General features: G+C 37.4%; 1 protein-coding gene across 2 annotated transcripts in view; it reads right to left on the bottom strand.

Moving 5' to 3' along the window:
* Sp3 (Sp3 transcription factor) overlaps nucleotides 1-13,536 on the bottom strand; it is a 41,765-nt gene that overhangs the window by 21,914 nt on the left and 6,315 nt on the right. For both annotated transcript variants that reach the window (XM_051184471.1, XM_051184472.1), the window contains one exon: nucleotides 9,249-10,608. In XM_051184471.1, coding sequence (XP_051040428.1) covers nucleotides 9,249-10,608 — 1,360 coding nt within the window. The remainder of the gene's footprint in view (nucleotides 1-9,248; nucleotides 10,609-13,536) is intronic.

Below are 13,536 nucleotides of genomic sequence, written 5' to 3'. Positions count from 1 at the left end.
CTCTACCATATAATGGGTTTGTGTGTGCACCTGAAACCACTCCCAAAGGGTGTGGCCACCACCACAAGTTCACTGTCAAGGCAAGATGCCACTACAAAAAAACAAATACATTTCTAGCTGGGCATGGTTGCTCATACCTTTAATCCCAGCAACCAAGAGGCAGAAGCAGGAAATCTTTTGAGTTCAAGGTCATCCTGGTCTACAGAGTGAGTTCCAGGACAGCCAGGGAAACCTTGTCTTGAAAAAGCAAAAAAAATAAAAACAAACCTATCTATCCTCCTCTCATGTTTTTGAGCCTTTTCTCTGTTTATTCAAATAAGTAACCAAAATGTAAGAATAAAATTTATGAGTTTTCTTGTCCAGATGTAAGAAACAACACTAATTTATTTATTATGAATAATTACCTCTACCCAAAACTTACCAACTATTTTCTTCATTATACAGGTAACAAACCAAACCAGTAAGAGTCTAGAGGCACAATTCATCTTCAAGATTTTCATAGATCATTAAATCCTCTTCCCACTTTTAAGACAAGTTAATAGTTATACACTGCCCAAGATATTACTAGAATTGGGAGTCACTAACAGATTTCTAGCAACAATTAAAGTCTTATCTTTTAATAACTTTTGAGTAGCCCAAAATTTCCACTTATGAATGATGTGAGATGAGGCTGAATATAAACAGTTCAATAGTTAAGATCATTCTGCTTTTCTTAAAGGGCCAAGGTTCAACTTCCAACACCCAGATGGTGGCTCACAACCATCTGTCACTCCACTTCCAAGGGACCAGAGGCCCTCTTTTTACCTCTGCAAGCACAAACATGCACATACACACATACATGAGAAGTAAAACACTCATACAGATAAAAGTATCTTTAAAAAAAAAGAAAAAGATTGGCCAGACCAGTGTGGCCTTTAATCTCTGCATTTACTCAGAGGCAGCTGGATCTAAGTTCAAGGCCAGCCTGGTCTACTGAGTGAATTTCAGGACAGCCAGGGCTGTTACACAAAAACAAACCCTGTCTCATAAAACAAGCAAATAGAAAAAGAATGGAATAGCTATATCTAGGAATAGCAAAGGACACAGCTTTAAAACGTTTAATTTAGAAGGAAGGTATAGATATCCAGAAATGTCAAGAGAACATACGTCCTGATAATGTCCACTAGGGAATCTATGAATATAAAAACTGGTTATAGTAATGTCAAATAGTAGGAAGGAAAAGACTTTGCTTTGTAAGGAAGACACTTTTTAAAAAAGAAAAAGATTGGCCAGACCAGTGTGGCCTTTAATCTCTGCATTTACTCAGAGGCAGCTGGATCTAAGTTCAAGGCCAGCCTGGTCTACTGAGTGAATTTCAGGACAGCCAGGGCTGTTACACAAAAACAAACCCTGTCTCATAAAACAAGCAAATAGAAAAAGAATGGAATAGCTATATCTAGGAATAGCAAAGGACACAGCTTTAAAACGTTTAATTTAGAAGGAAGGTATAGATATCCAGAAATGTCAAGAGAACATACGTCCTGATAATGTCCACTAGGGAATCTATGAATATAAAAACTGGTTATAGTAATGTCAAATAGTAGGAAGGAAAAGACTTTGCTTTGTAAGGAAGACACTTTTTAAATTTCTCAATCTTTTTGTTGTTGAAATTTCATATTTTTATAAGCGTTATTAGTTAGAAAATGCAAATAAAAACATTACACACCAAAAATTAACTAGACCCAAAGTCTACGCAACTCAATGACTTAATATACACTAGAACTGGCATTAGTAATGGAAGCTGTGAAACGCTGCATTAAATTTTACACTTTCAGTATTGAATAGATTTTATCTACTTATCTACAACAGAATTAGAATCTGACAATTAGCTTCACATTCTCTTGCATTAACTCATGCTGATTGCTTGAATTCATTCCGTCCTCATCCCAATTATCTAGCTTTTCTTCTCTCTTTTTTTTTTTCATGTTACGCTGTATCCACAGGTACACTTGTTTACATATATGTACAACACTGGCTAGATTCCACATATGAGAGAACAAGAGGTTCATTGCTGAGATTATATGAACTCACTTAAATATCCAGTAACAAACTGAATGGATAATGAAAATGGAATACTTACTACTCTAAAGAAAAAAAAAAACTGCACAAAGAAGATATTTTTAAGCTACCAGCTTTGTAGCTTGCAAACTTGTGCTTTGTATGAGCATTGTGTATTTAAAATTTGAAATGTGAACCAGGAGTAATGGCACACACCTTTATTTAATCCTTGCACTCAGGAGACAGAAGCAGGATTTCTGTTGAGTTCAAGGACAGCCTGGTCTACATAGTTGAGTTCCAGGATAGCAAGAGCTACATTGTGAGATTCTGCCTCTAGAAAGAGGAAAGGTTAGAGATGTGGAAAAGATTTGTTTACCTTACCAACTACACAGCAAAGAGCCAGACTAACAAAGTGAAAGCAGAGGAAGCATAGTTTAGAACCAAAAGCACAGAAGAATGTTTCTACTAGGGAACAGAGACTAATTAATTATACCCTGTATCTGCACCTCAGCAGCTAGAGACAAATGAAGAAAACACTATTACTCAAGAGAGCAGCCAGTACTAAAACTATTCACTTCACATTCTAATTTCTAATTTTTTCCAAATGACCATTTCACACACACCCCTCCTCAAACTTGTGACATCTATCTGCCCTCCTACCCAACTGGTTTCTATTATAAAACAAGAACACATTTTTTTTTTGGTCATATTGCTTCTAGTCAACTTATCTGTAAGAAGAGACCTCTAGCCATATCCCTCTCCAGTCACAGTGTGACTATCTTCTTACACATCCAACCCTGTATCTGTATCCTACATTTTATCCTTCTTGTCTACTTAAACATCTTTGTTCCATTAGGCCTTTTTCCTGCCATCCATCTATGTGTTTCAACTACCATCTTCTGTTTCAGTCTTCTTAAGAAAATCCCTAGGTCTGTAATTATCATCAGTACTTCCTAAGTATGTACTTGGTTAGTGTTTTGGTTGTGCTGTGTTAGAATCCTTGATTTCTCAAACTGTTTGAGTTACTGGTTTGAATTTCATTAACAAAAAAAAAAAAAAAAAAAAAAAAAATGTCAGGGCTGGAGAGATGGCTCAGCAGTTAGTATTGAGTGCTCTTGCTGAGGAGCCAGGGTCAAATCCCAGAACCCACACGGTGCCTTGTAACTAACAGTAAATCCAGGGAACCTGAAACCCTCTTTTGGCCTCTACAGGCACCAGGCACATACTTGGTTCACAGGCAAACATGCAAACAAAACACCCATGTACACCTTCGAACATCTTTGTATTGAAATTGGGACAGAATTTCCAACTAGACCTGAACTGTTTCATCTCATCACATCTATTTTTATTAAAGACACTCAACATTTCATTTCTAGTTCAGCTTGAATAGCAGATTCTGATGTCTCACTGATATCCAACTAACAATTACTGAAACCATTCACTTGACCATTAAAATAAAATTCCAATGTAACCCAGCTCCAAAGCTTACGAATTTCCTCTTACCCCACTGTTCCTCAGTTCCCTTCCCACTGACTTAGCCAAAGTCCCTCTCCTCTCTGCCTTGTGCTTACTCTGCACCGAGTCAGTTCCTAAAAGAAGAGAGGCAATGAAAGGATATTAGACAGATCAAAAGTTTGGTCAAATTCACTACTTTAAAAATGCTGGGGCTAGAGATATGGCTTATCAATTAAGAGCACTGGCTGCTCTTCCAAAGGACCTGGGTTCAGTTCCCAGCACCCACATGTTAGCTCACAACTGTCTATAACTCCAATTCCAGAGGATCTGGCACCATCACACAAATATACATGCAGGAAAAAACATTAATCCACATAAAAATGTCATAAAAATAAAAAAAAGGGTGGAATGAAGGTCTTTTTTTGTTGTTAAAGGTTTTTTTTTTTTTTTAAGGACAAATTATAGAACACTGGTTTGGGGGCTTTCTCCAATAGTTTGGAAAACTAACATTAAATTCATATCTACCAAAACTAAACCATATCAAACAAGGACATATTTAAAGTATTTTCATCTATGTCTTAAGTACAGATAAACTTTTTTCCTTTGAAAATAAGATATCTTTTTCTCTTTCCCCTTTTTAATGCTGTGGATCAGGTCTATATAACACTAAACCCAGCCTTCATTTCCCTACCTTGTCAATTAAAAAGAAACAAAGTTTTCCTATGAATTACCTAATATTCATTGGGACTTGGGAAATGGCTCAGCCAGTACAAGGTCTGCAGCACAAGCATTTAGACCAAGTTCAGATCCACCATGCAAAAAAAAAAAAAAAAAAAAAAAAAAAAAAAAAATAAATTTTTTTTTTTTTTTTTTTTTTTTTTGAGGGGCATTGTCTTATGTGGCTATGACTCTGGGAAAAGGGGATAAAGACAGGAAGATCATCCCTGCAGCTTGCTAACCACCCATTCTAACCAAACAATGGTCACCGGATCCAAAGACTGTCTCAAAACAAAGAAAAACAGGCAAGTTGGGCCTAAGTGTAAAATCAATCTCTACAGCCACACCTACTCAACTATAGACACACACACACACACACACAAAAAAAAAAAAAAAAAAAAAAAAAGACTTCTATTCCCAAAATCAAAGTGTTTTAGCTTTTATTACTAGTGCTGGAGTACCCATCAATAAACAAATCACTGCCTTAACCCTATCACCTTGTATTTAAGCCAGTGTATTTAATAACATCTGAAGGTTAACTTCATGGAATCACTTAATGTATTCCAACTTAGTTTCATAATCAACACGAATCCAAAGTGTTTGTCCTGCATGATGGATACCTCTCAGCCCAATACCTTCAAGGCTGAGGAAGACTGATGCAAGTTTGGAGCCTATCTACCTTAGAATGAGATTTGTCTCAAAACAAAATCATAAAATTCCCAGTAAGTTTTCCTAACAATTTTAGCACTGAACAACTCTAACTTTATAAAATCTTAAAAAACAAGTTTCTTTAAAAATTCTAAATGCTTTTAGAACAGTTCAGAAATTTCAAATGATTCAGCTTCTATCTTCAGATGTCTTTCACAAGTAATTTTCACCATAAAGGGATTAAATCCCAAGCCTGTTGTGTGCTAAGCACTGAGCCACAACCTCAGCCCAGGACTCTCTTTTTAACCTCTTTAAATATGACTACAGTTCACAAAAACATTTTGCTCAAATTAGGATATCCATAGTATCTCTCTCTTTTTCTCACGCATGCGCACTCGTGCATGTACACAGGTGTATACACACACACACACACACACACACACACACAAAGGAGGGGGGATATACATAAAACTTAAAAATAAATCTTAAGAGTACCTGCCTAATAAGCATGTGTCAGGCCCCAGGCTTAATCTTTAGCATCAAGTAAATAAATACATCATATTAACACGAATGAACATTTTATGAAAAGCTACTTACCAAACAAAATTCTTTTCAAGAGAAAACAAGCCAGACATGGTGGTGCATGAGAGTAACCCACCACTTAGGAGATAGAGGCAGAAGGATCAATGCTGCAAATTAAAACCCAGGCTGTTCTACGCTGCAAAACCTATTAACAGCCAGGACTACACAACACGAAAGGAGAAAACAAGCTTTACATTTTTGCAAATCCTTGAATGCTTGAGAAAAAGGCATAATCTGAGATCAGATTTGTATACACCTGTATACACCTGCTTATGATATGTGGCATATGAAGAATAATCAATCTCACAAAGATATGTAGCTGGAACAGGAAGGAATAAAGTATTTTTTGATACTATTCCAAACTTAACAAATGACAGTCTCTTTCCTATTTTTTTTTGGGGGGGGGGTGTTTTTCAAGGGTTTCTCTGTGTAGCCCTGGCTATCCTGGAACGCACTCTGTACACCAGGCTGGGCTCGAACTCAGATCCTCAAACTCTGCCTCCCAGAGTGCTGGTGTTAAAGGCATGCACAAACACTGCAACCTCTTAAAGGTCAGTTTTAAAGTAGAATCTTTAACCCTATCTATCAGTAAGCATTCCATCTCTATTGATCTATCTTGTTGTTTAAATGATTTCTAACACTATAAAACTGCTCATGTAAAAACTACTGGTTCACCCAGCTTTCCTAGAGACTTCCAAATGCCAGACATCCGATTATGTATTTTAAAATCTTTATCATCACCGTAGCATCAAAGAAAATATAAACTTACACAGTAAATCTGAGCTATAGAAAAAATTCCAATTCCTTCTGGAAATCCTCAATTTTACCACTGATAAGAAATATTTGTCCAATGTGACAAGCTCATTTCTATTTTGCAGAAAGGTATCACTTCATATGAAATCTCAAAAACTAATTTTAAGGTTAAAGAAATGGGTCAGAGGTTAAGAGCACTGGCTGCTCTTCCAGGACCCAAATTCAATTCCAGCATCCATCTGGTAGCTCACAGCCATTTGTAACTCCAGTTCCAAGAAATCCAATGTCCTTTTCTGGCCTCTGTGGGCACCAGACATGCACACAGTGCCCAAGTGTACATGTAGGAAAAACACCTGAACACTCTTGAGTTATCTTTTCACCCAACTAAGAAGTCAAAATGAAAAAAATAGTCAAAAGTACTGATGGAGATACAGAGAAACTGAACCCTTGAGCATAAAACATATAACATTACTCTTGTTCACACTCTTTCTCACACACACATGCACAGGCAGGCAATAGACAGACAGGCAGACAGACAGACAGACACACACACACACACACACACACAAATGCTCATAACAGCATGATTCATAGTAACCAAAAAAGCAGACTACATTGAAAACTACTGAATTATACACTTTACAAGACAAATTTTGTATGTGGATTATACTTCAATAAAACTTATTTTTTTAAGCACTTGAGATGATTTTTAAGCCTGAATTTGATCCAAGTTCCCACAAGAAGAGAACTACCTCTTCTTTAACCAATGTACATAATGGCATACACATAAATGACCTGCATTTACACACAGAATATTTTCTTTAAAAACCTACTCCTTTTTAAAGTTATACAAAATGTAAGAGTCAAAATTTGGAAACGTTTTCACTGACTTATGAAGTAGGTTTTCAGTGAAACTGTAATTTTCTCTTTAACTAAGAGTACATAATCATGAAGAATACAAATACTTTTACAGTTTAAAGGTTTCTTTTTTAATGTATGCACATGAGTGTGTGTGTGTGTGTGTGTGTGTGTGTGTGTGTGGAGTGTATGTGCATACTAAGCACAGTAGTATGCAGCTGCTTGCAGAGGCCAGGAAAATGTTTAAGATCCATGCTCAGGAACTGCAGTTACAGGCATTTGTGAGCTACCCAATAGCCTGGGATCAGAACTGATCCTCATAGCCGGGCTGTGGTTGCACACTCCTTCAATCCCAGCACTAGGGAGACAGAGCCAGGAGGGTCTCTGTGAGTTGGGGGCCAGACTGGTCTACAAAGCTACACAGAGAAACCCTGTCTCCAAAACCAAAATAAAACAGAAACAACAACAACAAAAAAACTGATCCCTGATCCTCATATATTGGGCTACAAATGCTCCTAACCACTGAGTCATCTCTCCAGCCTCAAGTTTAAAATTTGATCAGTGTGAATACGAGAAGGAGAAGGAGGAAGAGGAAGGAGGAGGAAAAGAAGAAAAAGAAGAGAGAGAACATCTTTGTATTATTAGAAAAAGAATTTCTGAAAGAATCCTCAGATTCTCTAGAGGCCTAAAGATCAGACTTTGAAAAACCCTAATAAAAGCTGGGTGATAGTGCACCTTAACCTCAGCACTCAGGAAGCAGAGGCAAGTAGATCTCTGAGTTTGAGACCAGCCTGGTCTACAGAGGGAGTTCCAAGACAGCCAGAGCTACAGACAAACCCTTTCTCAAAAAACCAAGTCTAATCTAAAGAGTTTCAGAAAGCCCAGATACAATAGTTTCCAAATGCAAATGTGAGACTCAATGACAACCCCACTAGTTGGAGACATAAATCTCAAATTCCTAAGAACAGGAAGAAGAGGAAATGGGGAAAAAGGAATCATTAAAAGTAGTGACGGGAGCCAGGTATTTTTTAATTCCAGCATTTGAGGACAGAAGCAGACAAATAGATCTCTTTGAGTTTCAGACTGCCTGATCTACAGAACTAGTTCTAGAACAGCCAGGGTTTCAGAGAAACCCTTTCTCAAAAAAACAAAACAAATGAACAGTAAAAATTGGTATATTAAAAAAAGTGATAGAAGTTACTTTAATCACTTCAATTCTGTAACCCAATAAAGACTGCAGAATCAGACAGACTGAAAGTTTTAACTGTATAATCTCAGAAATCTAAATGTGAAGAATTAAAGTTACAGAAGTCAGGAATTAGTGCAAAATGAAAACATTCAATGCTATCTAGACAAACATTAATTCAGTAATAATGCTACATTTTAAGCTTCATTATTTAATCATGCCTGCAAAACATGCAATGAGCAGACTTAAAACATCTACAGTACATACTTAATTTAGTAGCTTTTCTAACTCATTTTAATGGCACTATCACAAAACTAGAAATGTCAGGAATGGCCAGTATCCACCTAGTTTCCTAGTCTAACATCTCCATTTTATACAATGAAGAAATTGAATTTGGCAGAGAAAACTAGCCAGAATCACATATATAATGGCTGAGACAACTGAACTTCCAGTACCTTGTTTTATTATGCCAACCTAATATTCCACCCAAATACCATATATACAATGTTTAACTCAGCCAGGCATGGTGGCATACATCTTGAATCACAGCACTGGGGAGACAGGGGAGACAGAAGTTGGCAAATTTCTAGAGTTCAAAGCCAGTTTAGTGTACATAGCAAGTTCCAGGCCAGCCTTGGGATACACTATATCACCTTCCCAGCCTCCTAAAAAAAGTCAAACTCAACCCATACCAAGAACAATGAAGACACTCTACTGGAAAACAAAAACAAAACAAAAAACCTATGATGCCTGACAATACCAATAGGATGCCAAAACAAATATGTACTTGTTGCAGGGGGAAAAAAAATGTTACTAGTACAATAGGAAATCTTTCATTTCAAATATTACAAAGTTTCAAAAAAAAAAAAAACCAATTTGGAAGATACAATGATGCCTCTTTCTTATAAATACAAAGATGTAGCACCTTTAATGAATGCCAGATGTTCATAAACAACTAAAGCAGTTTTCCCGTTTATCATTGTACTTTTTATGGCATAGTATTAAGACTCACCTGCAGGACTGTCAGCATTCTCTCCTGGATGTAGTTGTATACCAGTAGAATCTATAGAATTTACTGTAACTGTCTGTAGATTTGGCAACTGACCAGTGCTTAGACTAACTGGAGTTGAAGTCAACGCTCCACCTGCTGCGACTTGACCAAGCGTGAGTGTCTGAACAGGTGTCAAAGTTATTTGTTGGGCAGCGGTATTCTGTATTTGCAGATTCTGCAAGTTCTGGACCCCTTGTACTTGAAATGTTTGCCAGGTTATCTGTCCAGAAGGAGTCACTGTCTGTGCCTGAATTAAAAAGGTTCCAGGATTCAGCTGCAACTGAAGGTTTTGCAAAGCCTGTTGTGATATATTTTGACCACTGGCTTGCACGCCATGGATTGTCTGTGGTGTAATACCTTGCACAATTTGGGCTTGACTGGTTGGCTGCTGAGAATCTTGAAGTTGTAGATGTTGTACAACAGGCTGTGCTGTAGAAACCTGAATATTCTGAGCCTGTGTCTCTTCAGAAACAGGCGACTGGATATAATTTCCCTGAAGATCTGAAGAATGGACTTGCCCACTAGAAGTAGTCAAGCTATTTGTGTTTTGTTGTAATATACCTGTACTATCTATCGTAACAGGCAACTGTGATGAAGAGGATGTTGGCACAAATAAATCTGTATCAGCATTAGTTTCATTAACATCAGGAGAAACCCGCTCACCAGTCCTTTCTGAATTGTCTGAACTATCCATAGCTTGTCCTGTGTTTATCAAATGTCCATCAGCATTAATGCCTGCAGTCATTGTCTGAGAACTTCCCGAGAGTCCCAAAGAATCTAGATCGACACTATTGATTGGTACAAAGGTAATATTTCCTGGCAGACCAAGGGGCACATTAGCAACTACTTGAGTTTGGCCAGGAAATGATGAACCACCAATTGCAACTCCCTGAACCTGGACTTGACCAGTCTGTGGTATGAGATTCTGGATATTAGCAGGTGGTGTTCCAGAGGCAAGTAAGGTTTGATTAGAGCCAGGAATGATCTGAATTTGACTGTTTTCTTGATTTATACCCCCATTATCTGAGGAGCCTGTGAAACCAATCTGAACCTGCTGGGCATCTGTTGACTGAATCTGTGGTATTACTTGATACTGAACATTGGACACTGTACCATTTGATGAATCTGATCCTGGTGCAACTGAAAATATTTGTTGATTCTGCAAATTCTGAAGGGGAAGGACATACTGCCCACTTGAAGTAGCAGCACCTGGAATCTGTACTAGATTGCCAGCTTCATCTTTTATAGTTGTAGGTGTGGCTGACAAAACCTCCCATCGGTTTGGTGCTCCTCCTAACTGTGCAGAAGCCAAATCACCTGTCTGGATGAAGAAAACAAAAATGTTGTGATGTACTTGTGATAATTTAATCCAATTCCCAAAAAAAAAAAAAAAACAAAAAACCTCACCTAGTATAAATCCTACTATGTAAAAATGAAAGCACCTTAATAAAACAAGAGTTCAAATACAGAAGCAATGTTACACATACCATAGCAATTTTCACTTCTAGCTTTAAGTTACCAAAACCATAGTACATCCTATTTAAATGAAGTATCTTAATAGGATATTCTAGATTATTTGACAACCACTTTTTTTTGGTGGAGATGGGCAAGGTCTCACTACATTGGCCAGACTTGTCTTAGAACTCACGTATCCATGTGATAATTTCAGCAGCCTCAGCCAAAGCAGCTGAGAAACTGGGGTGGGGGAGGGTGGGGTCGCAGCTGCCTAGCAACACAAATTGATCTTTTAATCACTCATCTATAATCTATAAACTGTACAAAATAAGAGGGGTATAAGCAAGATTATGAACAGGACAGAGTTCAAAGAGTATTCATCCCACTAAAAATATTTAAATAAGCCAAGTAATAGTGACACACACCTTGAATATTGGCATTGGGGGGCAGGGCGCAAGTAGATCTCTGGGTTCAAGGCCAGACTGGTCTACAGAGTGGGTTTCAGGACAGACAGAACTACAGAGAAACCAGGCTGGGGGTGGAGCTTAAACCCAGACAGGATAGAACACAACTATAATGCCAACACTCAGGAGGCTGAAGCAGGAAACTTCCTCAAGTTTAAGACCTGCTTGGGCACTGGGCGGTGGTGGCACACACCTTCAATCTCAGTACCCAGAAGTAAAGGCAGGCAGATCTCTGTGAGTTTGGGGCCAGCCTGATCTACAAAGCAAATTCCAGGACAACCAGAGTTACAGGGAAACCCGAACTTGGAGAGGGGGAGGAGAGACCACCTTGGGCTATTGAAGAAAGCCTGGGAGATAGATTGATATATGTCAAGACTTTAAAAAGAAAAACAAGCAAACCAAAAGAAGGAAAAAAGAAAAAAGCTGACATCAGGTACCATTGGGGGAAGCAGATATACACAAACAGCATGGTGTTTGTTACCAAGTTATTCGAATTAGAAGAGTAAATCTGTATTATTGTTGTATCATAAATCTAAAAAAACTTTATCATGAGTAAGCCACCACTCTCTAAGTGTCGGGGTGTGTGTGACACACACACACACATTTATATACTATATATATATATTTTTTTTAAAAAAAGAACTACTGGAAGGTGCAGGGGAGATGAAACTTAAAAAAAATAAAATAAATAACCACGTAGGCCCTGGGTAATATTAAGGCTGCTACCTATAATCCCAGCACAAGAGAAGCTGAGATGGAGGGTCATCTTGGATCCAAGGCCAGCCTAGGCTATGAGTAAGGCCTTGTCTCAAACAAAAACAGCACTTAATGAGGAAAAGTGATTGTCCTGCAACTACACAGCAGAGGTCAAGTCCTCAAAGTTTTACTACTAGCTAAATGCTGGAGAAAAAGAATGTGGCTGTGCCTATTACTTTAAAATTGCAGTAGACTATGAAGCATATATGTTTCATACTCTTTAACACACAACAATCATCCCCATGGTTTATAGATTCTGCATTAGAAAAATGCCAATGTAGGCAAACAATGAAAAAAAAAACCAATCCTACATGACAAGATCAAAGAGCAGATTAAAAAAAAAAAAAAAAAAAAAAAAAGCAATATCTGACATTGGGCTTTTCTTTTATATGTCAGGTACCATAGTTACACACTCTTAAAGCAACCCTGTGGTGCTATTATTAACATCTACATTTCATGGATAAGAAATACAAGAGACAAGTCATATAATTATCAAACAGCAAGGTATTTAATACTAAGGGTAAGTGCCTAACTCAGACCCCAAGTCCCTCTCAAACGTTATATGATTGGCCCTCACTAAATGAGCAGGAGTAAAGTATACTACATATACTAAAATCAGTCATAAAGACGCTGGAAAACAAGACCCTATATGACTTAACATCGAAATAAAGACAGTACTACCTCACTTATTCCAGATCTATTTGTGATTTGCAATAACCCTGTCACTGAACAATGGAAATATAGAAATATAGCTTGCCCAGCACTGTCAATGTTGATATATGACTGAGCATCAAGGAACCTTTGTATTATCCAAAGGAGCATATCCACTTCTTATAAAAGTACTGTTTGAGAAGGCAGCCTAGTTTATAGCTTACACCAATTTTCACAAGAAAATTTTTTAGAACAGTACTTGAGAATAATACTCTTTGAGAATATAGTGAGCAACTAAGAAATCCAGTACTCATTTTCCACAATTAAAAAGTGTATTTCAAAGAATGAACTACAGTTCATCTTTGATTTAATGCAAACACTTGAGCATATTTGTGAAGATGAAATAAGCATGAACAAGCAAAACAAAATCTTTGTCCACAAATGGTCACAACTCTATTCAAGCAAACATAGATATACATGCTAATATAATGTAATGTGAAAAGAGGAATAATCTAGCCACATAATCAAAATACAACATGGGAACACAGAAGATGGGGGGTAGGGGTGGGGATTGTCCACACTAAAGATAATTAAGTCATTAAAATATAAAATTTCATTTTGGTCAGAGGCATTAATAAAGGTATAGACAATAAAATCCACAAAACAAAAAGAAACTAAGCTTAGAGTTCAAGAGAGGGTCCAGGGAAAGGTTTATATTCATAGACAAAAAGCATTGGGGAACACAACCAGATACTTCTATCAAGATTTGTAAATGGCTTTGTAGATCCTGCTGAATTGTTTGGACTTTATCCTGTAGATAATAAATGAGAACTATAAAAGATTTATAAGCAAGTGATTGGTGCAATCACATCTGTATTTTATAGGGACAAACTAAATGCCCAGTGAAGGAGACCGAAATAAAT

The sequence above is a fragment of the Phodopus roborovskii genome, unplaced genomic scaffold (genome assembly GCF_943737965.1).
Source record: "Phodopus roborovskii unplaced genomic scaffold, PHOROB, whole genome shotgun sequence".
Lineage (NCBI taxonomy): Eukaryota > Metazoa > Chordata > Mammalia > Rodentia > Cricetidae > Phodopus > Phodopus roborovskii.
The sequence above is the reverse complement of the archived record's forward strand: the minus strand, read 5'-3'. Positions and strand labels throughout refer to the sequence as shown.